Source organism: Pleuronectes platessa, chromosome 13 (assembly GCF_947347685.1).
Source record: "Pleuronectes platessa chromosome 13, fPlePla1.1, whole genome shotgun sequence".
Lineage (NCBI taxonomy): Eukaryota > Metazoa > Chordata > Actinopteri > Pleuronectiformes > Pleuronectidae > Pleuronectes > Pleuronectes platessa.
The window spans coordinates 3,314,174-3,339,571 of record NC_070638.1 but is presented as its reverse complement, the minus strand read 5'-3'; the positions used below and the strand labels follow the sequence as shown (position 1 = coordinate 3,339,571).

At 43.6% G+C, this 25,398-nt stretch overlaps 1 protein-coding gene across 1 annotated transcript in view; it reads right to left on the bottom strand.

The window, feature by feature from the left end:
• The window catches only part of kirrel1b (kirre like nephrin family adhesion molecule 1b), a 73,047-nt gene that overhangs the window by 13,353 nt on the left and 34,296 nt on the right, over window positions 1-25,398 (bottom strand). Inside the window, exons 2-7 of the mRNA XM_053438589.1 lie at window positions 11,049-11,198; window positions 6,360-6,509; window positions 5,488-5,645; window positions 1,474-1,624; window positions 976-1,081; window positions 412-560 (exon numbers count right to left, since the gene is read on the bottom strand). Coding sequence (XP_053294564.1) covers window positions 412-560; window positions 976-1,081; window positions 1,474-1,624; window positions 5,488-5,645; window positions 6,360-6,509; window positions 11,049-11,198 — 864 coding nt within the window. The remainder of the gene's footprint in view (window positions 1-411; window positions 561-975; window positions 1,082-1,473; window positions 1,625-5,487; window positions 5,646-6,359; window positions 6,510-11,048; window positions 11,199-25,398) is intronic.

The window sequence follows — 25,398 nt, the reverse complement described above, 5'->3', positions numbered from 1 at the left end:
ACTTAGTGATCACATCTTGGCTACAAATCTGAGTTTGCACAGGAAAAAAGAGTTTCATGGTATAATCACAATATATCAAATTTACCCCTTAATGTCCTTTAAAACATGACATTCGTCTCTAATTCTATTTAAACCAAACAAACACCTAATAAAACTGGTTCTCAATATTTTTGCAATTAAATATTATCACTTGCAGATGAATTACATGCACTGTTAATATGTGTTAGCTCACTTTACTTGTTTTCTTTACTAAATTCTTAACTTTAACATTTGTCATTTGTTTTGCTGAATATAAATCAATTTAACTAAACTGCGAATATATTCTGCACAACACATGTAATACTGCGTCATAAGGCGAGTGTGAACGGTGGATCTTCAGACAGATCTCGGGTCAGTTGTCTCTGGACTCACAGTGCACGTCCACCAGGATGCTGACGTTGGTGCTCCCCACGGCGTTGAACACCTGACAGGACACGGGCTCGGTGAAGAAGGAGTGATCTGCTGTGGTGACCAACACGCTCTCCCGGGCCCCGTCCAGCAGCACGCCCCCTTTAGCCCACCTGACGCAGAACACACATGGGACAGGTCATCCACAGTGACATCACAGATCGTCAGCAGGAACAAACCAAAAGCAAAGATGGTTTCCATTACAAGACATGAAATGTTCCTTGATGCCAAAACCTTCAATAAATGCAAGTTAAAGAAATAATTTTATCCATTTCCCCTTCATACTGTTTCCTGCCAAAATCCTATATTGCTCCATATTATAGACCACATTGCACATCTGCCATTAGATGGCATTTTAATGCACATCAATAGGCTCAGTGGCTACGTGCCTGGCAGTGCTCCCACACTGGGACCCTGAGCTGGAGCCTCAGACCTCACAACCACCGTGTTACAGCATTTAACAGCCTCACTGCTCCAACACCAACACGTCACAGAACCTGGGTCAGGGTTGGGGTCACGTGTTCCTACCTGAAGCCCATGATGGGAGGGTTGGCCGTGGCCTGGCAGGTGAAGGTGACTCTCTCCCCCTCCAGGACGGAGCGAGGCTCGATGGACAGCGTCACCGTGGGTGGATCTGCACAGAAGAAGAGGCTGATTCAATGGACAACTCCAAATAAAGGGGAATTACGGCCACTGACAAGCAGCGTGAGGTCTGATTTGCCACATTAATAAGTCACGCAAATTGTAAATATCACAGTCAAATCTGGTTCCAAGCTCTTCTCCACAGACTTGGTAGAAAAATACACGAATCATCTTCATCGTTATTTCTCCAGGGACGAGAATTTAATTATTTAAACATTGGCCTCAAAATAAATTTGAGCACAAGTCAGATTCGGAACAACTGAAGTAGAGAGGGGTAAAAATAAAGGCTGTAAATTAATGTTTATAATTCAACAAGTGCTCGGGCAGCTAAATTAATATATAACCTGCACCTTTACATCCTCAGAGAGAAAGATTCAAACATACGGTGGACGTTAAGGCCGACGGTGGCTCGTTTGCCCATGGGCACTGCCGGGTTGCTGGCCACGCAGGTGAAGTTGCTGCCGCTGTCAGTGTCGGATGGCATGAGGGGCAGGTAGCTCCTGGTGGTCACCCTCTTCCTGTCCGGCAGCACCTCCTGCTCCACAAAGAACAGAGGGGAGAGGAATCAAGGAGGGAAGCCAGTAGAAAAAAAGATCAAAGAAGAAGAGGAGGAGCACGACGGAGAGGAAGGATATAAAAAGGAAGGAACAGGAAATATCATGGGAGAAGACGCGGAGGAATAAAGAAGAAGAGACATAGGAGAGTTATTTTTAGAGTCAGGAAAAATGTTTAATAGCAGAAAATGGAAATAGAAATTACAATGTGGAGGTAGACGTGGAATAAACAACACGGGTGTAAGAGAATATAGTTTTGGAAGGGAAGGAGATTCAAAAGTAAAAAGATGCAGGAGACAAAAAATTCATGTTCTTGTTCTGTCCTGAAAATAAAACTGTGCAAATTGCTTTTTCTAATTAATGCAAGCAGATCAGTTTTATATAGATGTTGGGTTTGATTTTCAAATCAGAGCCGAATGCTCACGGAAATAAAAAATAAACTCAGAATACATTATATTCTGCGACGCTGAAATGTTCCATTAGCTAATCAGCTGTATGTTACGCTGCTTGTCTCATTATTATATTGTTGTAAATCTGATGAACTTGATTTGTTAGGACACAAGAAGCTTTTCGGCCTCTGGGATTAACATTGTTCAGCAATTTTGAGAAATTACATCGATTTAATGCTTTTCTAATTTGGAAAATAATCTACGGGTGAAAACAATTAGGGGGAAATAATCCTCAATTGCTGCCATCGAAGATAAATCATTTAAATAAAATGAATTCTGCACAATAAGAACATTAAGTCACGACCACAACCCGTCTCCTGGATTGACGAGGTATGTGGTGTTTTGCAGTGCAGCTACAAAATCTGTCGAGAAAGTGTGTTGAGCGTCCGCTGTGGTGGAGAATGTGTGGTCAGTAAAGCTGTAACATAAGTGCAGCATGTAATATGTATGAGCGTGTGTGTGTGTGTGTGGCGGGGGGGGGGGGGGGGGGGGCATGGCATAGAGATGGCTGCAAGAGATGTAAAAAAACATCTGTGTTTGAGAGTGTGAGTCACTGTTTGCTGCTGCGTATGAAGGCAAAGACGCACATATGTGTGAGGATGTGTGTGTGTGTGTGTGTGTGTGTGTGTGTGTGTGTAGGAGAGTGTATATACGTGAGCGTGAGGAGTGTGAATGTGGGAGGAAAGAGTGCAAAATATATCACAGTGATATGTTTCACCTGCAGCTCTTTCCTCTGTGTATATATATATATATATATATGTGTGTGTGTGTGTGTGTGTGTGTATCTGCAGGTTAATTATGTCTTGATCTTTGTGCTTCAAGTTGTGTCACGATCTTTAAATGTGGAAACTAGCTGATGTCTATTTCTGTATCCATGGCTGCTTCTACTTTCTTCAGGTTCAAGCTGTTTGATCAAAAGCTCATTGGAAAGTGTGTGATGATACACACACACACACATGCATGCACACACGCAAGCACACACACACACACGTGTAGACGCAGGGCTATTGAAAAACACATGAATGAAGATGTCAGGCCTCCACACTGGTTCAGCTGAATCAGGTCACGACTCATCTGACAAAGATCTGATTGAGATCAACACGTCTGCAGATGGATTCGGACTCGTTTCTTTTTTACACGTTTCCTTTTTGTCAGCGAATAAACAACGAGATGCATCTGAGTGGAATCACTGCTAAGAGCTAATGAAAACTCAAGTATCTCTGAAGGTATTTCTGGTTCCAATCCAAACTTCAGTCTCCAGTCTTTTATTCAATGTATAAAACCTCTTAAATGTAGAAAAAGCCTCAAGTTCTCAACGTTGTGAAGCTGCTGCTAAATGAACGACATCACAAAGGAGATCTGTTACAGGAATGTGATGAAGTATGTGGAGCTCGCTGAGTTTTTCCTTTCACTCAATAAAACACAAAACACTTCATTCTCGCGACTGAGAAGTGTTTTTACCTTCAACTCACATTTACAGGTTCTAGATTGATAAAGTGCAACGTGTCATTCTGTTGCTTTTCCAATTTCTGTGTTCCTGTCCTTGGTGCTGCTCACTGATTGAACCCGTGTGAAGCTGTGAGCTGGAACTGTGAGTGTCTCAGGTCCGGAGCTGTGAGTGTCTCAGGTCTGGAGTTGTGTCTCAGGTCCGGAGCTGTGAGTGTCTCAGGTCCGGAGCTGTGAGTGTCTCAGGTCCGGAGCTGTGAGTGTCTCAGGTCCGGAGCTGTGAGTGTCTCAGGTCCGGAGCTGTGAGTGTCTCAGGTCCGGAGCTGTGAGTGTCTCAGGTCCGGAGCTGTGAGTGTCTCAGGTCCGGAGCTGTGAGTGTCTCAGGTCCGGAGTTGTGAGTGTCTCAGGTCTGGAGTTGTGTCTCAGGTCCGGAGCTGTGAGTGTCTCAGGTCCGGAGCTGTGAGTGTCTCAGGTCTGGAGTTGTGTCTCAGGTCTGGAGCTGTGAGTGTCTCAGGTCTGGAGTTGTGTCTCAGGTCTGGAGCTGTGAGTGTCTCAGGTCTGGAGTTGTGTCTCAGGTCTGGAGATGTGAGTGTCTCAGGTCCGGAGCTGTGAGTGTCTCAGGTCTGGAGTTGTGTCTCAGGTCTGGAGCTGTGAGTGTCTCAGGTCTGGAGTTGTGTCTCAGGTCTGGAGCTGTGAGTGTCTCAGGTCCGGAGCTGTGAGTGTCTCAGGTCCGGAGCTGTGAGTGTCTCAGGTCTGGAGTTGTGTCTCAGGTCTGGAGTTGTGTCTCAGGTCCGGAGCTGTGAGTGTCTCAGGTCCGGAGTTGTGAGTTTCTCAGGTCCGGAGCTGTGAGTGTCTCAGGTCCGGAGCTGTGAGTGTCTCAGGTCTGGAGTTGTGTCTCAGGTCTGGAGCTGCGTCCTTCACAGGCTGCGTTCGAAGGCTGTGGAGCAACGAGGCCGTCCCACTTAGAGAGCTCCTTCAAACGCCTCCAAGAGGTGGATCCTTCTTGGGCCAACATATCCCAGGATTCATTGGGTTTTGGTGGAGAAACATTTTGTCAAGAGGTAATAGCAGCAGCAAGAGAAGAGAGAGGTGCAACTTTCCTCTGTAGACCAGACTCAGTCTCATTTAGGTTCAGCCAACGTGGTCTACATGGTCCTTCAAGGCTTCCTCCTTCGTGGAGCATGTAGACAAGTGTTTTTTCTGGATGTGAGAAAATGTGAGGAAGAGAGGAAGATGCTGGAGTTGTTGTTGGTGAGGAAGAGGAGAACTGTAGCAAAGCAGTTTTATTCGCCCCTCGTCCAAATGGAAGTGAAGGGGAGGCGTTCCTGGATCTGTGACTGTTTGGATCTTGTTTGACACAAAGCCTTGCAGGGTGTTGTCTTCCTCCTCACGTTGTGGCTCGGAGCCGGTCTCAAACCAGCAGGTTAAAGTGATGTTTGTGATCTTTCTTGCCACCATTGAAAATAAACACTGGATTAATTGGGTCCCTTATGCTTAAAGTCTCGTTTTAAGGCACAATAAGCTTTTTCCCCTCAGGTTTACTTTTAAATGAGAAGCAAGAAAGTCACAGACTGGGTGTTTGTGTGTGTGTGTGTGTGTGTGTGTGTGTGTGTGTGTGTGTGTGTCAACTGTACATTCCCTAACGCAGGTCTCCAGGGCTGCTGGGTGTCCTGTGGTGAACATACAGTACTTTCCCCCTTCGCGGTGCCAACGGCAAAAAGCATTTGAACTAACGAATAAACAGACTGATGTTACCGAGGAGCAGATTAGAACCGGCACCACCATAAACAAAATGAGACTGAGCAGATCTTATTTTAGTCTAATAAACTTTATGCCTTTTATGTTTGTTTTATGTTGCATGACTCTTTTCCTGTATGTGTGTGTGTGTGTGTGTGTTTGTGTGTGTGTGTGTGTGTGTGTGTTTGCTATCATCTGCATGTGTGACTCACCGTGGACTGGTGGGCTCCCTCCACAGCGACTCCATCCTTGGTCCACTGGATGTGCGCTGCAGGCTTGGCCCCGCGGGTCACGCAGGTCAGGTTGAACGGAGTCCCAGCCATCAGCAGGAGCTCCGGGGACCCGTCCACCACCGGGTCCTCGGGGGGGACTGCAGGACAGATACAGGTCTTATGCAAGTGTTCACACATGCATACAAATAAATGTGTTCACAACCGGAACATACTTGTTATTTGATCATCCTGTAATGCAAATAATGTTGATTCCTTGACCTTTAACTTTAAAAATCTTGTTTCTCTTTCACATTTAATTCTTCACATCCACCAGACGTGTGGAATCAAGAGTTGTCAAACTAGATGTTGAACTTTTGTTCAGTTTCCACTTTCTGGTTAAATCCTGGTTAAAGCTTTAAATCCAAGCTTGGATTCAACCTCTGCACTACACGTGTACGTACTGCAAACACATACTGAAGTATTTCTTATTTCACATATATCTGCTTTCTTTCTTTTTTAATCTGGATTCTGAATGTTTAAACAATTTTGTTTGACATTTCACCAATTTCAAAATTAATTAATAAATGGATCTATCACAATTAGGCATATTTAGAGGCTTGATATGTTTGATAGAAATTTAAAGAAGCTGTTGACTCGAAAAAGAAAAGCTCATTTCGTGGATTCTGGATAAAAACATGATTGATGCATCAAATATAGTCAATAGTTGATCCAGGGCTGAAAAGCAATAATACATAATGCATCTATATCAATCATGTGATTTCAAGAGGGAACGTAAAGTGTTTTTAAGAATGAAATGTTCCTTTGTTGAGTGAAAATCTAAAGTTCCAGTAAAAAGGTAAATGTCCACTCACTGAGCACGTTGAGCTTTGCCCTCCTGGAGCGCAGCGCGGCCTCCGTGGCCTGACACTCGTACAGGGAGTCATCGGACAGCCCGGCATTGGAGATCTCCAGGTTGTACTGGCCGATGTCCAGCTGCCGCAGCACCCGGTACCGGGGCCAGGCTGCAGGAGACACACAGAGAAACAGATGAAGTAACCTGCGCTGGTTTGTGAAGGAGTTTCTGTTTCAGTTCATCACACTGGGGTTTATCTGCAGGTCAGAGACGCCCGTTGAGATCGGGAAGTGAACCTTCGGAATGGAATGTAAAAAAAGTGGAAAACATGAGCGGCTGTGTTGAAACGCTCGCCGGCATGAAGCAGGAGGAATATTACTGTTACAGTCATGAGTCATCGTAATGGTGAAGCCTTCCCACACGACCTGAGTCGGAGGATAATATCTTTATTTTAGAATGATTGAGCGACGAGTTCCAGACCGAGAAACTTGGAATAAAACTTTTCTTTTTCCATCGACTATTATCCAGGGTGAAAATGTAAATGCACAGGGGAGGGAACACATTTTTAACAGAAGCTATTTTTCACCTATCGTGATATTTCTTTTGTTAAAGTGAATGTAGGAACATTAGCTTCCCCAAAAAATATTCAACGCCTGCCGTGCGGCTTAGAAAAGCAAAGAAGGAGGACTATGAAACGAGTTTAACATATAAATTAACAACCCACTGAACAGGGACTAGTTTCTGATAAACAGCAGTGAACAGCTCCGGTTGTTCTTCTGTGTTTATCTTCTATTCGTCCTTTATATTATTGAGGTTGCAGCAGAAAGCTTAAAGATGCATATCTCAAAACATCAGGAAATGAAACAGTATCTCAATGGATGGACACCACGCAAGGAAGGTGGGAGGTCTGTCTGTTTACTTGCAAAACCCTGGATGGTGTTAGTCAGACTCCATTCAGAGATATGGATCATGAGAATGGTGCATGATCATATATCTAAAGTTTTAATAAGGAGATCATGGGCTGCTCCTTTTATATCAACAACACAATTGAATGGTGCGAATTCAGGAGAACACGCGCACAGACACACACACGCACACACAAACCAGCAGAACAGAACAAGTCTCACACAAACAGCCGAAAGGGTTTGTGCACAAACACTGATCAAGCATCGCCACATGCGCCACAACGACTCCAGAATCAAACACAAAGTCATTCCAATTACAACACAACCACCATTTCTCTCTCCGTGTGAACCCGCTGCCTCTCAGACAAAGACATAATTGAGCGTGACGTCCCACTAGGGGGCGCTCATTGATCCTTCGTGCCCAGTCCTGATGTGACATCATGGATTCAGATGGCAAGAGGCAGGCAACTGGGGTTCGGAGAGGAGCAAGGAGGAGGGGGGGGGGTGACGTGGATGGAGGGTCGGGAAGGGGGGGGGGGGGGCGACAAAAGTATTAGTGGATATTACATCATCCACTTCGCAGCATAGCAACCACAGAGGTGAATGCACCCCAGGGAGAAGGAGAGGAAGGAGGAGGAGGAGGAGGAGGAGGAGGAGGAGGAGGAGGAGCAAAAACATTGCCACCACTGATGCCTGCAGGTAGGGAATAGATGGATCCCCATAACAAAGACACACATGTACAGTATGTTGCTGGTTCAATTACCACCTATTAAAAATGAATTTTCTCTACATGCATTTCATATTTTGCACAATGCGATTCTCTACGTGATGTCGAGAAGCTGTTTTTGATTTATTTAATTTTTTTTGCCAGTGAATAAACGCAGATCATCTGCATGTGTGTGGGAGTTCAAACTGCAGGTATAAATTCACTGCACGCCCACTCTGTCATTAAGCTGTGTGAAATCAGACAGGGCGCATAACAACAACCTCTTACACGTCACGTTTCATGTAACACAACGCTGGATAAAAATCATTAATGATATTTGATGGTGCAAGTATTGACCAGGTATTATCCTCTCCTCTGTGCATCCCTTATCGTTCTGCTACCGAACATTTGATTGTCGGTGATCTCCGTCATTAAAATGTCTCGTTCTGCACAAAAAGAAAACGCCACAAAAAAACACACATCGACTATATGACCCAACGTTTACAAATAAAAACAAGAAACTAATTTGATATTTGGCCCTGGAGGTGCAGGCGGCTCGTATTTCAGCTGCCGAGGAGCTCACTGTACTCAGCTGTAAGTGGCTCTTGCAGGAATTTATTAAAGCCATATCGCAGAGGCGCGTGTGAAGTGGAACAGATCAGCACATTGGTCAAGTCAATGTCAGCGGTAGGAGCCACTGCCAGGGTGAAAGAGATGATGAAGATGTGGCCAATCAACTCCGACCGGCCACGGCCGTGTGGGCTGGTGGCTCGGAGGATTTGGAAAGGATTTTAGAAAACCCTTCACAATAAAAAAACAAAAACAAGAGGAGCCAAAGATTGAGGGATGTGAGGAGATGACAGAGGGATCGGCAGCACAGACAAACCGAGGATAAAGAACAGACAGGAGGTGATGACAGACGGCTGAAAAGCACGAAGGGACAAAGGGAACAACGTGCTTCTCGAACGCTGGTGTGTTTGTCAAAAGGCTGTGAAGACAAAAAGAGAATTAAAGACAGGAAGCAGAGGAGGGGAGAAGAAAAGCACGAGAGGGTTTGAGAGAAACACAACAAGCCACAAGCTTTGATGATGATGAAGCTGTTTGAAACACACACACATGAGAAGAGAAGAGGCCATTTTGTGACATTTTGTCTGTTGACGTCCGGCTGCTCCTGAAAAAACAGCAACGATTTGAAATTCTCTTCCAGAGAGAGAGAGAGAGACCCGGTTATTAATTTCATGATCCACACGTGTGATTCTCCAACTGTGACATGTCATGATAACACTGAAAGACGAGTGGAGGAGAGGCAGAGAGGGGAGAGAGAGAGAGGGGAGAGAGAGAGAGGGGAGAGAGAGAGAGAGAGAGAGAGAGAGAGAGAGAGAGAGAGAGAGAGAGAGAGAGGGGGAGAGATGTGCCGACCTTTTCTGAACCTGTGAATTTAATTGAGTCGAACACAAGATTCACATCACATGTCAGATTACCACTCGAGTGACAGCATGTACAGTGTGTGTGTGGGTGTGTGTGTGGGTGGATGTGTGTGTGTGTGTGTGTGCTCTACAGTGTGTGTGTGTGTGTGTGTGTGTAGTCTCATGTGGATGAGTTCACAGTGTGAGGGTAGATGGGACTTATAGGCTGAAGAGGAACAACGTTTAAATGAGTTAATGTACTTATTGTTATGTCATGTAATATTCAGTAAGGTTATGTTTTATACTTTCGTCCGTCTGACTGATATTTTGCAGGAATATACAAAAACCAAGGATGTGGTTTATGGTGGGACTTGGTGGAAGGATGAGGTTTGGACCATAAGAACCAGTTCAGCTCTGGTGCAGATCTGGATCAGGAGGTGGATCATTTTTATGACTTTTTTATTGATCTCTGAGGGAATAATTCCTGGATCTTGATGGAAAAACAAAGCTAGGCACGAGTCGGGGTCGGATATTTACGAGTGTGTGAAATTTGCTGCAGATCCACATAAAAAAATGAGGATTTATTGAACTGAGATAAATGTGTCGTTCTAGTTTTTAATAACGTTTATGGCTAAACAGTAAAATATCAAACCTCAATTACAACTGTTGTCGTAAGGGTTTGATAAAGACATCTCAGGACATTTTATTAATCTATCATCAATGTATCCATGATAATTTTTAAATAGAGTTTAATACAGGTAATAAAAGCTTTGCCCATAAGTGGAACAGGAGTTTGGACAAATATGTATTTTGGATTTTTTGCATCAGTGATCCTGCCTTGATTCAAATAACGTAAAAATATGAAATTATGATTCAACTTCAGTCGTCCGTGTTTACACAAATTTGCGGTGAAATAATGTGATGGAACTCTTTTCGTCAACAAGAGGCTCTTAACGGATTATTTAATTTCATTATCCTCCCGTGAAGTCGCTGGTTTGAGGGACAGAGACACGTCTTCATTTCTTGCCAAAACTCCTCCCGGGTGCAGAGGGAGAGCGATCGGCAGCTGCAGTCATAAAAACGTCATCTCTCACTAATTGCGGTTTTGAAAGTATTCAAGGAAAATGGAGCTGAGGTCAGTGAAGGACATTTTTTATGTCTCTGCCTCCTTTTCTTTTTAATTGTTTCATTTCGGACCATTTCCTAAGTGTCGTAAAAAAAAAAAAGAGAAACTGTCTCCTGTGGTTTGTGTCTCCGACCCGTTGAGTCATCTCACTTTTTGTCTGCATCTCTGAAACGAAGCGTGTTGTACTGTTGCACTCGCAGTGAGTCACTCTGGACGTGCGTGACGGCTTAAAATGTAAATGTGAATGTGTGTCTGCCTTTGTCAGCACTGTGAGGGATTTTCTCTAATTCAGCATGATATACAGGACTCATTTCTGCCCAGATTGTCACTCACACGCCTCTTGGCTCTTAACTCCCCCTCTCTGTACAGTGTTCATTCCCTTAATGTCGAAAAAAAAAATTGCACATTTCAGCCATAATAGCTTTTGTCAGGGTTCTTATAGTCGAACTGGGAGCTGAAACCATATCCGAGTTATTCCCCCGTCTTCACTTTGATCCCTGCAGCTTGGTGGAGCCGCTGGGATCTTCCTCTACTGCCCCCCCCCCCCCCCCCCCCCCCCCCTCACCTCTCAGTCCCTCTCCGATGCCCAGCGCCAGGCCGTCCTTGGTCCACTGGACGATGCCGCTGTAGTTGAAGACCAGGCAGGACAGCACCACCCGTTCTCCCAGCACCACCGACTGGTCCGCCGGCTCCTGGGAGAAGCGAACGCCCCACACTGCAGCAGAGGGACAGAGAGGCAAATCAATTTCAAGTTCCCTTCACCGTGACCTGGCCATGAGCTGCCATCTTTTACTGCACTGTATTGAGCCACACGGTCCCTGTCCGGCCTTATCGACTCCTGCTCGTCCATATGGAGGCTGCTGAGCTGATTTGTTAAGTGTGTTTATGGTGTTTTTATTGTCCTTTTTTATTATGTGCTTTTATTAAGAGTTTGATTTGATACAAACCTTGTCTGTGGGTGAAATGTCTCTTCTGGGACGGTGAGGTTTCATAATGTACGCCTGCGTTAATGCACGGATACACACACTGAATGGTAGGACGCAGGAGAATTAACACTTTTTTCATTATAGAAATAAAATAAATAAATATATGTATTCTTCTCCTGAGTTGTTCCAGAATGCTGCTGCTAAATTCTGCATTTGTCACTTCCTCTGCTTCTGCTTCATCTTTCTTCTCTTGCCCACTTTCTAAGGTTTTCCCTGGACTTCACTGAGGCTTATGTGTGTCTCTGCGTGGGTATTGTGTGTGTGTGACTGTGATTGTGAGAGTGTGTGTGAGTGCATGGATGTGTAACCGCGTGCCCGCCTAGAAAGAACATCATTGCCAAGCTGTGATCCAGCCTGCTCTTTTTCATCACACAGTACAAAGGATTTTGCTTACACACACATATTTCCTCCAGCAAAATAAGCCTTTTGGCTATTGCAGTGCCACTAAAATACACGAGTGTAGAAACTACAAATGTAGCGGCGGCATACATTAACGCTCTCGCATGAAGAGAACGTGTCAGGTGAGGAGAGGAGGCGCCAGCCCGGCCCTGTTTTCAGCCGTTTGCATCATCAGGTAAAATTCTTTCATATTTTGGAGATACTCTTGCAGGAAGACGCGTTAATTAAGGCAGAGAAGGAGACTGTGGCGACACACACACACACACACACACACACACACACACACACACACACACACACACACACACAAACACACGCACACACACGCACACACACACACAGACACACACACACACACACACAAAACACAGAATCTTACACAAACAGGAGCTCAGGCGCACATGCAGTATTCGATTCACACCCAATTTATGCACTCATGCACACAGACACACACACACACACACACACCTCACAGACTCAGTCACACACATGCAGCTGCACACTGAGTTGCACTCACAGCCTCACACACACACACACACACACACACTTCCACAGAGTTGGTGTTTGTCTTCCCGTGGGCGCCTCAGTTCTTGGATCATGGTTAAAACAATCCTATTAGCTAATTAAGGCAGAACTGGTTAATAAAGGCGTCTCGGTGGGATTCAGCCACAAAGGAGCCGACATCGGGAGATTCAGGGATTCCTCAGGAGGATTACATGACCTGTCGTCTTGTTTGTGAGGCAGGCTCCTTCACTGAAGGCTGAATCTTCACATCATTAAAGAGCCCAGTGATGTTTCATCAACTCTCTGAACACGGAATCGAGACGATTCAGCAGCGGCTGTGAACCGATCGCTGCCTTTTGAAGTTGAAGGGAAAGTCGTCTCTAAAACATTTGAAATTACGATTGTGAAGCCGTCATTTTGTTGTGTTTTTGTTTTCCCGGGATTATTCTGGTCAAATGATAAGAAAATGAAATAGTATATAAAGATTTGCTCTGATGTGTGAACAGGGAAATGTCCTTAAAGGCACATTTATGTGGAGCAAGGACAGAAGTCTTTTCATAAGCATCTACTGCAGGTCGACCATTTAGACCTTTGACCTTTTGAAATTGTATTTATACAATCATCTGGAGAAACAACTATAAAGTCAAAAAGACTCAAATAAAATGCAATAGTGAAGTTCAACCAACAGTTCAACACAAGTTCAAGCTCATTCTCAGGTTGTTCAACAAAGTTCTTTTGAAACACAACTTGTGAAGTAGTTAAGTCAAAAAACGTAATCATGACAAAATCATGTATTTAAACATCCAGTGTGTAACTCGGGAAGTAATTCAATTTATCTTTATTCCTTTAAACAATTTACACCACCCTGAAAATATACATTTTTTATATTTCCAAAACCTGGATATTAGCGATAAAAATGAAACTGGAGTCAAGTTGCATCTCTTTGACTTTCAAGTTGAGGAAAAGACAAAACTGTGGTGAGGGAAGCGGCTGCTGCTTCCTACAGAGAAGAAGAAGAAGAAGAAGAAAAGGAAGAAGAAGAGGAAGAGGAAGAGGAAGACGGAGCTGCTGGGATGTGATATCCTGCTGACATGAGTGATTTACATGTGGGTCATGTTATGCATGATTTATGCAAAATTAACAGCTATTAAGAGTATGGGCCCGGTTCCTCGTGTCTAACTCTGCACAGAACAACGCACGTTCTCCTGGGACAGACTGTGATGTGTTTGTGTGTGTGTGTGTGTGTGTGTGTGTGTGTGACAGAAAGAGAGAGAGAGAGAGAGAGAGAGAGAGAGAGAGAGAGAGAGAGAGAGAGAGAGAGAGAGAGAGAGAGAGAGAGAGAGAGACAGAGAGAGAAATTGTGACAGAAAGACAAAAAGGAGCAGACAGAACATTTCTGCTTGTGTGTTGCAATATTTGAGAGCAAAGTATATCTGCGTCTGCAAAAATGTGGGTCCATATTAGTGTGTGTGTGTGTGTGTGTGTGCGGCCTGTCAGCCTGCAGCAGGGACTCAGATTGCGGAGGAGAGAGCTGCACTGACAGAGAACAGAGATGTAATTAACCCTACGGGATACCACCCCCCCCCCCCCCCCCTTCTCCTCCTCCCCCAACACTCAAACACACACACACACTCAGCATTATCTCAATGAGTTCTGAGGACGTTGCATTGACTTACATTTATTTCTTGGAGACTTTATAACCTTAACGTTAATTACAAATTTTGTGTAAACAGATTTAGACCCAGACACACACAGACACACAAACACACACACACACATACACATACACACACACAAACAAACACTCACACTTTGAGCTCACTTACTTTTAAAAGTCAAAATGTGCTCTTCCTCTCTTCTCTTCTCCCTTCCTCACTTTTCTTCACTTTCCATGCTTCTCTCTCTCCATCATCTCACATCTCTCGTCTAACTTTCTCTTTCTCTTCATCCACCTTTTTCTTCTTTCTTTTTCCTTCCCACCCTGTTTCATCCTCCTCCTTTTCCTGTTCTCATTTGGAAAACCTTCACTCATCTTTTCTCCAGCCTGTATCGCTCCTTTGTTCTCTCGCTCTTCCTCTTCTTCTTCACTCCTTCTCTCCATCTTCTCTTTTTCATCACCCCACTTGTTTTCCAGCATCTCAGAACATTTCCCTTCTTTGTGTTTTTCCACCATTCTCACTTCCTCCTCCTCCTCCTCCTCCTCTTTTCATCTGTTCCGTCTTTACCTCTCTGCATCATTACCCTGAGGGATGATGTTAGGTATATCTCCTCTTCCTCTCTCTCCGTCTCATTGCATAATGCACCCAGTGGTACAATAGACACAGCTTCACAATTACAGCCTCGATGTCCAAACATATTATCCTTAATAACTTTTCTCCTATTTTTCCATCAGACAGTTTTATTAAACCTCCACACACATAATATCCAACTCACTCAGTTCATACTCTTAACTTTTAAATAAAAAGCACACACGTCGCACTGCATTGTAAATATTTCTACATATTGCATGATACACAAACCGAAGTGTTCAGATTCAATGGAAAACGTAGACTTTCCTGGAATAGAGGGACTGAAATCCTCGAAGAAAAAACATGAACATAATTCTGATTGAGAACAAACACATGGATCTGAATTGACCAGACTTTTAAAAAGGCCTAATCTAGGACGAGCTGCCTCATGCATTTATGCAGGGAGTTTTTCGGGGGGTTGAGTTTGTCCTCGAAACGCTGCATAAATTGCAAACTGCAGTGCGGCCGTTTAATGTCCGGAGCTCACACGAGACAAACAAAACAAGCAGCGCTACAAACTAATTGACAAAATACAGTATTTGTCATTGCCGTCGCTTACAGCACACACAAGTGTTTACTGATCTCAGCCCTGCTGGATGAATCACAGCCACAATGTGAGTTACTGGAACGTTTTCTGATCCAACACAACTCGACTGTTCAGTTTGGTTATCGATGGTTAATGGGGTCAAGCTACTGTCACGTCTTTTCTACACTATATACTGAAGTTTAAGGTTTATTTACAAATGATGAATTGCCCGTTGTATGGGATGTTTCATTGAGCCACGTCAGAGAGCTGAACTATAAACCTGCTGCTGCACAAAGAGCTGTTCACCTCGGATTCAAAGTTCAGGGAAGCTCGAGTCAGAACCTGAGCTGGAGTATCAGCTCAGGTTGCTGCTCTAAACTGGTCTGTTTATAATAATGAACATATCATGAGTTTAAATTGCACCAAATGTGACACTGCACTTCCTTTACCCCTTAACAATACGCATGATACTCGTTTTCATTTGGGAGACGATATATTGTCAAGAAACAGCTTCTTGTGTTGAGTTTTGATGCCTGTCAATTATCTGTACTGTATCTCTCACATGTTCCCACAATGACCAGTTTCCAATTAAATATTTGTCGCTATGCATCAGAAATAAAGAACAAAAAAACCACCTGAGCTGACAGTAACTGTTCCTGCAGGATTTTCACGATATCTGTTCCAGTGTCAAAGGCTCAACATCATATCACTGCTCCGTCAAACCAAATCCTACCTCTCGTGCATTCCTACTGTTTTAGTTTTGGGAAATTAACAAATACAAACTTCAACTGCCTTCATGGCTTCAAAGTGGGAAGTTATTCAGATTGATAAGAGAAGTGGTCCCAGTCTGGACTAAAGAAAGCGTCCAGTGTTGGAGCTGAAGACCTCCTGCATGGCTGCCGGAGGCCAAATAGAATTTCCTGTAAGAAAGCCGTTCCCATGCAGAAAGGAGAAGACAGTTTGTGAGGTCTGTGACCCTGAAGCCGTCCCCCTCCTCACCCCCAACCCGAAAAACTGCCGTGTATTCATGTCCCAGCTCTGCCTCGGGGCTACGACTCGCTCCCATTCCAACCACCACACACCACTCTCATGCAGGAGGGCGCACGCTGCCACTGCGTGTGTTGTGTGTGCGTGTGCATGTGTGAATATTGTCCGTGTTTACACGCATGCCTGCATGCATATCTGTCATTGTTGTGTTGCATATGCCGTGTGCATATATTTGCCATTTCTGAAAAGGCAGCAAAGGGCAAAGTGTGGACGGCAGATTTACAAAAGTGTGTGTGTGTGTGAGAGAGAGAGAGAGAGAGTGTGAGGGGGGGAGGAAAGAGGGTCACAGACAAAAAGAAAGAGGTGAAAGAGAAGAAGACATTGAGGTGAATATGGTTCTGAAACTTGGTTACAGAGAAAATTTCACATTTTCTTGCAATGACTCAGATTCAGTTTCGTTTCACAAGAGGTCAGCAGCACAACTTGACTTTTTGAACTTTATCTCTATTATCTTTTACCCATGAACATGAGACATATCATGTTTATTATCATTTAGATGATATTACTGAAATCTTTGGATTCAAACAAGAAATTGTCAGATGGAACTTTGGTGAAAACACAACTTCTTATCATGTGTTGACCCTTTATCTCCACCAAGGCCCAATGCAAGTCCCCTTCAGTAAAAACGTATAGATCAACTCCCACATTCAGTGTGATAGAAAAAGTTCCTGCTTTTCTTTCTGTGTGAAAAGGAAATTGTTGGAAGTTCTAGACTATGAGGATCAGCTGTTTATGCCTCCGCCTGTCTTCACATGCTGGATAACGTTTCTCATGGGACATTCATTACAAACTGTTAGTCTCTTACTCACCAGAGTGAACTTCACTCAAAAGCAAATTTGTCTTTTCAGTCACTGGTTTGTTACTAAAACCATTTCTGGGCACAATTCATCCCTTTTTATCTTTTTCTGTATATGAATATGTTTAAACTGAAGGTGGAAGCTCATCAAACTTCATTCTATGGACTCATGGGTTTTAGGCTTTTGGCAGATAATTCTTGTAATAATATACAAACTGATTTGAAGCCAAATAAAGTGCAAAGCTATGGAGAAATCTCACGTGTCCAGGTCGTCTGTTTAAGAGAGTTTCATATGATCGAGTTTGAATATTATTATGTTTTGTCAGTTAATTACTTTTATCCTTGTAACAGACATTTTTATTCTCAGTGAGTTAAACAAAAGCTAATAATAAAAAAACAATAAGTAACCTGGGAGTTGACTTTAACTTTACAAAAGATTAAATTACCCTTGCACAGATCAATTGTGATAAAATGTCTTGTTAACCTTCAGACTAATGTGTAATGTCTTACTAGATTTTGGACATGTTTCATGAGACCCGTGAAAGAGCTTTAAAGTTACACACGTCTCACAAACGTGGAATGTACGAGTGACATTTGTTTGTGAGAAGCGAAGCTGCCAGACACCACGGGACCTGCGTCTCAGCCGTGTTGATCTGAACCATACGTCTCCATCATCACTGCTGGCAGAGCTCTAACGCTGCTGCTGATAGATGATGAGAGAAACAGCAGCGAGAGCCAGAGTCAGATGTTGGATGTGAAGGGGAAACCGGCTTTAATGCATCGTTGCATCTTATTGGATTTGTTTATTAATTGGCACTTGCTATTGAGATGTTTCTGCTCCATTTATCCTCCTTATATTGGAAACCACTGATGGTCCACGCAGGTCTGCAGTGGCGTCTTCAGGGTTTTCTGTCCCGTCACAAACCCGTGTGTATCCCTGCAGGCGTCTCCACACAGAGTTCAGAACACAGCGACCTGTTAGTTTGTGATTAGCCACGAGGGGCGGCTGCATGGTTCCTCTGGGCTGATGTGTTTACTGCTGCCTTGTTTATTTTGATGTTTCCGAAATATCCTCCATGCAATATTTATGCCCCTGCAGCAGCACAGGGCATTAAAAGTGACAGAGATGAACACGGACGCAGACAGAGAGAGAGAGGGAGGAGGACACAGAGGGACGGACACGGAGATCATAACTGTGTCACTGTGTGTCCCGGCTCGCTCGCTGCTTTCTGTAAACAGCAGCTCTGTGATTTCCCAGAGTCCCCCTCTCCGCCAAACAGTTTTTATTTCCACGCACAAACACTTGGAGCGGAACAGAGGAGCAGCGTGACGCCCACCGCAGAGGAGCAGTTATTGGAAATCACACACACACACACGCACACACACACAAACAAACACACACACTCATCCAGGGGCAGTTAGTAACGTGTGGATGCAGAGACACACAATCATACAGAAAGACACGTCACATAAAGCTACTCAGGCAAACCAGACACACACACTCACTGCACAAACTACACACATACTCACACAAACAATTACACTTTATTATATCCTTTTTGCTTGGTGACATAAAAACATCAAACTTGATTTATGTATTTACATGAAAGTCATTTGAGGGATTAGTGTTCCTGGTCCAGAAACACTAATCTAATGCTAATTTACAGATCACCTTTAAATGAGAGCGGCCCAGGATTACTTTCACTATTGCTCTTAGTTTTTAATCAATGTGTTAATGTCAGAGTTTTAACGGATAATTTCAAATTTTACTTTTGTAGTTTGGGCCTCACAGGGACAAAGTGCTGGAGCCACATGAGAATAATTAAAACAGATTTAACGTGTTTATCAACTTGATTCTGACCCAGAAATAAAGTCATGATTTTAGTGATTTGTTTAAAAATATTTAGGTTAAAAACTTCCATCTAAAGGAGACTTATGATATACAGTTTGTTATTTTATGTATTTAGTCCTCGCAGAGAAATCCTCTCTGATATGATGTGATAACGAGGAATCTTCCATCTTTATCATTATTACCACATGTACAGTAACAGATTTCTTTCCTCACATAAACTCATCCTAACTCTTTGTTCTGTGTGAATGAGGAAATGAAGCCGCGTCTCTCCCGGCTCCTTCAGGCTCAGCAGGAGAAACTTTGTTAAAGGTTAAAGGTCACGGAGAAAGTTCCCACAGAAACTGACGGAGAGCGAAAGTCATCTCGGTTTCTGGCTCTGAGAAAACTCAAACCATGTTTCTCCTCCATCTCTGCAGGATTCACAAACTCTGAGGTTTCCTCTAAACCTGGAGCCGGGCCCAGATAATCAGATCAGCACAAACCAACAGTTCAGCCACGTGATCTCTAACTCTTCATGTGAAGGTGAAACCAACACTGGGTTTGTTCATTTCTTTTTTTTTTACAGTTTATCGTTATCTGACAAACCTTGTTTAGACTCATGTGACTCCAATGTTTCCATGTTCCCAGATATCAATAATCCACTTAGTGAGAACAATGATATTATTATCATGTGTTGACAACAGGATTCAAATAAATCAGAACTAACCGTCAAAGAGGAGCAGTAAACAAAATCTCCCACAACCTATCCTCACTTTCTTTTACACGTTTAACACATGAGATACAGTTTTTCCCATATTTGTATTAATTTCTAAGAGAAGAATTCATGGATCTTGATGATATTTCAGGGACTTGTATGTCGATGAGTGAGTGAAATTCGATGCAGATCCAAATTTTAAAAATCAATGAATTTAAAAGGGGGGAAAGCTGAGGATCACTCTCGTTACTTTTATAATCCGATTTGACAAATTCATGTCCGATGCGTGTGATTAATATTTAGTGTTATCGAGACCTGCATGACTCACACAGACACACGCACACACACACACACACACACACACACACACACACACACACACACACACACTCAAATGAAGCCACATGTAATAAAGTGAAGTTCCGTTCAGTAACAGCGAGTTCGGTCTAATCATCTCTGTTCTGCATCCGACCTGATTACAGTGCGGTGGACTTCAACCAACTGGCTTGTGTTAGTTTCACTCTTTTCCGGAATACAAAAAAAAGAGAGACACACATGAACACAGCGTGCACATGCTCCCAGGCACACACACACACACACAGACACACACACAGACACACACACACTGGCAGCGATCCCCTCCCCTCTCTTCCGATCTGCTTCTCCCTGCAGCTCTCTCCCAGTCTCTCTAATTGACTTCTGCTTTCTTACATTTCATTTCATCTCTTATTTCAGTTTTATTTCCCTCTTTTTTTTATGATCCTCTCCCTCTTCAATTATTCATCCCTCTCTTTTTCTCTGTCTGATTTCCTCCCATCTGGTCTCGGTGATGTTTAATTCACCTCTTCATTTGGAGGGAAAGGGGGTTGGGGGGTTGTGGTGGTGGGGGGGGGGGGTGGGGGGGTCGGCTGCTGTGCGCTGTTAATTGGTTTTTAAGAGTGGTAAGTACACACACACACGTACGCACACACACATACGCTCTTGCGCTCAGACACACACACAGTTAAAACACACACACATCCCTCCCTCCGCTGTTAGAGCACACTGTACATGTCTGCTGGCATTAACATCACCAAATGAGCATGGAGTGAAAAACCATGTGAGAAGAGACGGGCAATTGTGCATGTGTGTTTGTGCATGTGTGTGTGTCTGTGTGCATGTGTGTGTGTCTGTGTGTATATGAGTGTGTTTACATATCTATCCAACTGTGGACCCCATGAAATACTGGACAAGCACATTAAAAACCCAAAACATGAGCCACTCTTCATCTTCCTCATCGTGCTGTTAGCACTGATGCCTCACAGCAAGAAGGTTCCTGGTTTGAATCTGGCTTCCTCCCACAGTCCAAAGACATGGAGACCGTAGCTGTCGCCCAATTGAGTGACTGTATTACTATCATCATCATTCCACTGGTGCATCATTACAAACTGAGAAGCTCATGTTTCCATCATTGCCGATCGGAGCCGAAGCGATAAAATACCCGTGTGCTGCTGAGTCAATTGACCCGGGAGTGAATGCAGATTGTATCCATTCCCATTCAAGACAAAAGATGGATGTTAGTGGGTGTTAGTGGGTTTTTGACCAGTGGAAAATGGGCTTTTCAAGAGCGTAATTTACAGCAGGACTGGTATCAACAGCACGAGGGATTCGAACAAACAGTTCACCACTGGTGTGTGGTTCAAAAACAAACCTTGTTGTTTGCTCAGATAATAAAGACTCATTTCCTAGAGCCTTTTAATGTTGCACTTCACAATTACTAGAGATTTAAACCAATGACCTCATCCCCCTTTTTTATCAGATGCTTATAAACTCTTTCTTGTTTCTTGACGTTGGACATTGAACTTCAGACTTCCATCCACCTGTCAGGGATCAAACCCACAACCTTAAAGCTACCCATCAGTCTCCTCTGGATGTGGCTCTTCAAAGAACAACAACTTCTGCCAAAGATCAACCCCACAACCTTCTGAATGGTCCTGTTATCCTTTGTGCCTTTACACTGGGCCACCGTCACCTGCCAGGGAAGGTCCCACATCTTTCCTTTTGACGGCCCCCGGAGGAGAGAATCAAAAGAGGAGAGAAGGGAAGAGGAGATCTTAACTAAACAGCTCAGGACTCTGGCAGGTCACGGTGGCTCCGGCCCTGTCGCCCCCTGCTGGCCTGTCTGCAGCCGCCCGCTGCCTCATCACCTTCAGTCACACTTCAGAGAGGAGTTCAGGTACTTTGTGAAGTGGATCATGTGCTATGATACTCTGGACCGTAAACAGTACAGACAATCACACACAAACACAAGTGCCTTTATATTGTAGTTGAGTAGAGTCTTGGTCGGGATATCTTCTAGCTACTAATATTCATGGTTCCATGTATATAAGACGTATTAACTCTAAAAACATTGTCTATTAACTGTCATTGTTTATGAGAGTTAATGTTTTTTTGTTCCATCAAGATTCAGATGTAGACTCTTGTAAATTAAAGTTTTCATTCTAGCATGCAGACCGTGCAGGGACCCCTCGAGGGACGTGCAGTCTGTGGTTAGAGACAAAGTCGACTGGTTCACGAGGCCCAGTGGATTCAGCTCCACCCAAAGTGGGGACTCACAACGCTGTGAGTAACTCAGCTCACATGTTTATAAATTATAAGGCTGTGGGTTCAGGCTTCAGTTCACTCGGTGAATTCTGACGTCTGACTTTTCCGACCGAGTGACACTAAGAGTCGCTGCTCGACTCGTCCCGGCCAGACGGCTCAATGAGTCAGAGGACGATGGAGAAGATGAAGTAAAGCTGCCAATGTACGTCACTTACACTATACACAGTGTATGAGACGTACATCATTTACCAAGTGGGTACATTAGGGTTTTTTCCAAGATAGCGACTGTCATGTAACCGGAGTGCAACACTACATTGGTGATATCTGTCTGTCAAGCACAAAGGATGCAACACTGCAAGATTATTTGCAAGAAATTTGACAAAACAAGTTGTTTTTGTGTTAGAAATAATGAAAAATTTGCTCTTTTTTTTTTTTTTTATGCAAAGGCATAAAAACTGATATATTTAGATTTGATTTAAACGTTTAAAATAGTGTTCCACAAAGCACAGCAGTACAACAGTCCACTGTTGGCGGGGCAGGGATGTGTGTGTGTGTGTGTGTGTGTGTGTGTGTGTGTGTGTTTGAGGAGTGGGGGTGGAGTTTGTCAGTGTGTGTTTTTTGGTGCATGTGAGAGTGAACGCGTATGAGTGAGCAGGTCAATGCTGTGAACGCTGCATTCGATAAAAATTAGACTGAGTGCACGGATGGATGTGGACGTGTGTTTCCTCGTGCTTCTGTCTTTCTGAGGACCGATGTCTGTCAGGTCTTCACAGAGCCGAGCTTCGGTTTCATGGTTGAACTTTGGAATCAGGTTTAAGTTACAGTAAGACTCCATATTGGTCGATGAGGGTCCTTAGAGGAATAGAAGAATATGTGTTTGTTAGACGAGGAGGGTAAATCTACCAAAGATCTAAAGTTTGTTACAGAACGTAGTTTGGAATAAACTGAGAAGTAACGTCGGGGCCACTTATTGTCTATTTTTATCACTTGACTGCAGAAACACATATCATCACTTTCGGAAGCTGTTAATATCTAATGTGGTGGCACAGAAAAAAAGCTGAGAAATCCAGGTTTTCACTTTCCCTTTGGCTTTGTGTCGGTTTCCAGCTCAACCAGCGGCGGCTTTGTTGAAGAGTTTTCTGCTGAAAACAGCTGCTTGGTGAGAGAGCTGAGGTGAGAGAGCTGAGGTGAGAGAGCTGAGGTGAGAGAGCTGAGGGAGCCGGGCTCCTTTTTTTTAATTATTATAAATGTGCAAGAGACCTAAAATAAAAGGTGCTAAAAAAGCTGATGAAGAGCTGCAGAGTTGGGTGATTTTATGTGAGTTAAGTGAGGTGAGAATCCTCTTTTTTATTAGAGGAAGTCATTTGATTTAGAAGTAGAGCGTCTGCCAAGTGAAAAACTTTCTCTCATAGGATCAGGTGTAAAGTTTACAGAGATATTATTCATGTTAATATGAGTATTCACATGAAATTATGCATAATCTCTATAACACTAATCTTCATGTCATGTTTTTTAAGCAGCTCACTTAAGATATAGATTTAATCTTTCACTACAAATAAGAAATGACGCAGTATAACGTGTAGATAGAGAATATTCAGAGATTCTCTGGGTTTTGAACATTATCAAGTCATTTTAATGAAAAACGATTATATCCTATGTTATTACATTACACACTGGGATAATGTGGAAAACATGTTATTATAATAATGGGAATTTAAATGAAGCTCATGGTGTTAAGATCAAATGTTTGTGTGAGTGAGATAAGTACTTACATTACGGCAGCAACTTATAATAGAGTGTGTGCAAGTACCTCCTCTGTGTGTGTCTGTGCGTGTGCGTGCGTCTGTGTGTGTGTGTGTGTGTGTGTGTGTGTTCACTCTACATTCCCCGACAACACTGCAGCCACATCATTAGCCACATCCTCTGACTCCAACCTGGACGTCAGATCAGAGGAATGGAACTAAGTCGGGAGCAGATTAGTCATTATCCAAATAACGACCTCGCTCGGCAGTGGCTGTGCGATTTCCCCTTCAATAAGAATTGGTGATGTGAACTCCGCTGAGGCAGAGGAGATGAGATTCTGCTGTGAAGTGAAACAGTGAAGAGAGAAATAACATCGCCGCAGCCTCATGAGCACGAGGACAGAAGAGCTCCGCCGCAGACGGGGACGAGGATTCTTTCATTTTAATGATGACAAATAAAAACCGGAGCCTCTGCTGCCACATAAATGAGATGTTCCTGTGGTTTGATCTAATTGTTGATGAGAGTTCTAATGGAGCTGCTGCAGTGATGCTGCACGAGCAGGAGCCCGGGCCGCCGTCCAATGAATAAAACAAAAACTGGATGTAAATGTCAAGTTCTCACAAAGAGAAACAAAAAGAAAGGTCCGCGGGTTAAGAGATTTGTTGCGAGATGTTCTGGGTGAACCGTGACCTTCTCGTCAGAAAGGGAAAACGCACATGTTGTGTAGCCGCTGTGGTCAGCGCCTCACAGTATGCAAAGTGCGTCGCTTGATTTCCATCTCGAAAACGAAAAGCATGAAATATCACTTACACCCTCCGACACGAGAGCGCGATAACAAGTTTCCAAATAGAAATCTGTTCCCGAAAGTCCGGGTGGAAATTCAATTTATTTCCTTCAGCGCCGCTGACAGAAACACACCTCATTTGCATTTTATTTTCTACCCTGCATCTCAAAAATTCACTTAAAATTCCTTCCCCCTTCCCACAGCGCCTGCCTGACACTCTCTCTCCCAGTTCCTACATTTCCTAATGCATGGATATAATAGAGCTGCACTGAGCGGCTGTGAAATCTTGCCAAAGCCGAGCGTCGGAGGCCCTGCTTCCTTTTTTTTAGTTTTTGTCAGAACTTCACAGGCCGGCAGCATTCAACATTCATCGTTTCTTTTCTCTGATGTAAGTGTAAGATACCTCAGCCGCTGCAGACTTTGAAGATCTGATCTCGCTCCTGCAAATAATGTACATAAAGTCACGACTTGTGTGCACTGATCTGGAGTCTGTCACATGCTGTATGTTTTAGATTGGAAGTGTAGTTTAGGGACTCCCTCCGCCTGATCCCTGATTCAAGAGACACGTGTTGAGACAATGTTTTGAGAGTTTGAGCCCATTAATCATCCTAATTATAAATATTGAAGAATCTTTAAATTATCACTTGTATCACAGGGTTACATCGGACAAAATATATACAAAGAGAAATGTGAATATTCAATTCAACAGCTGC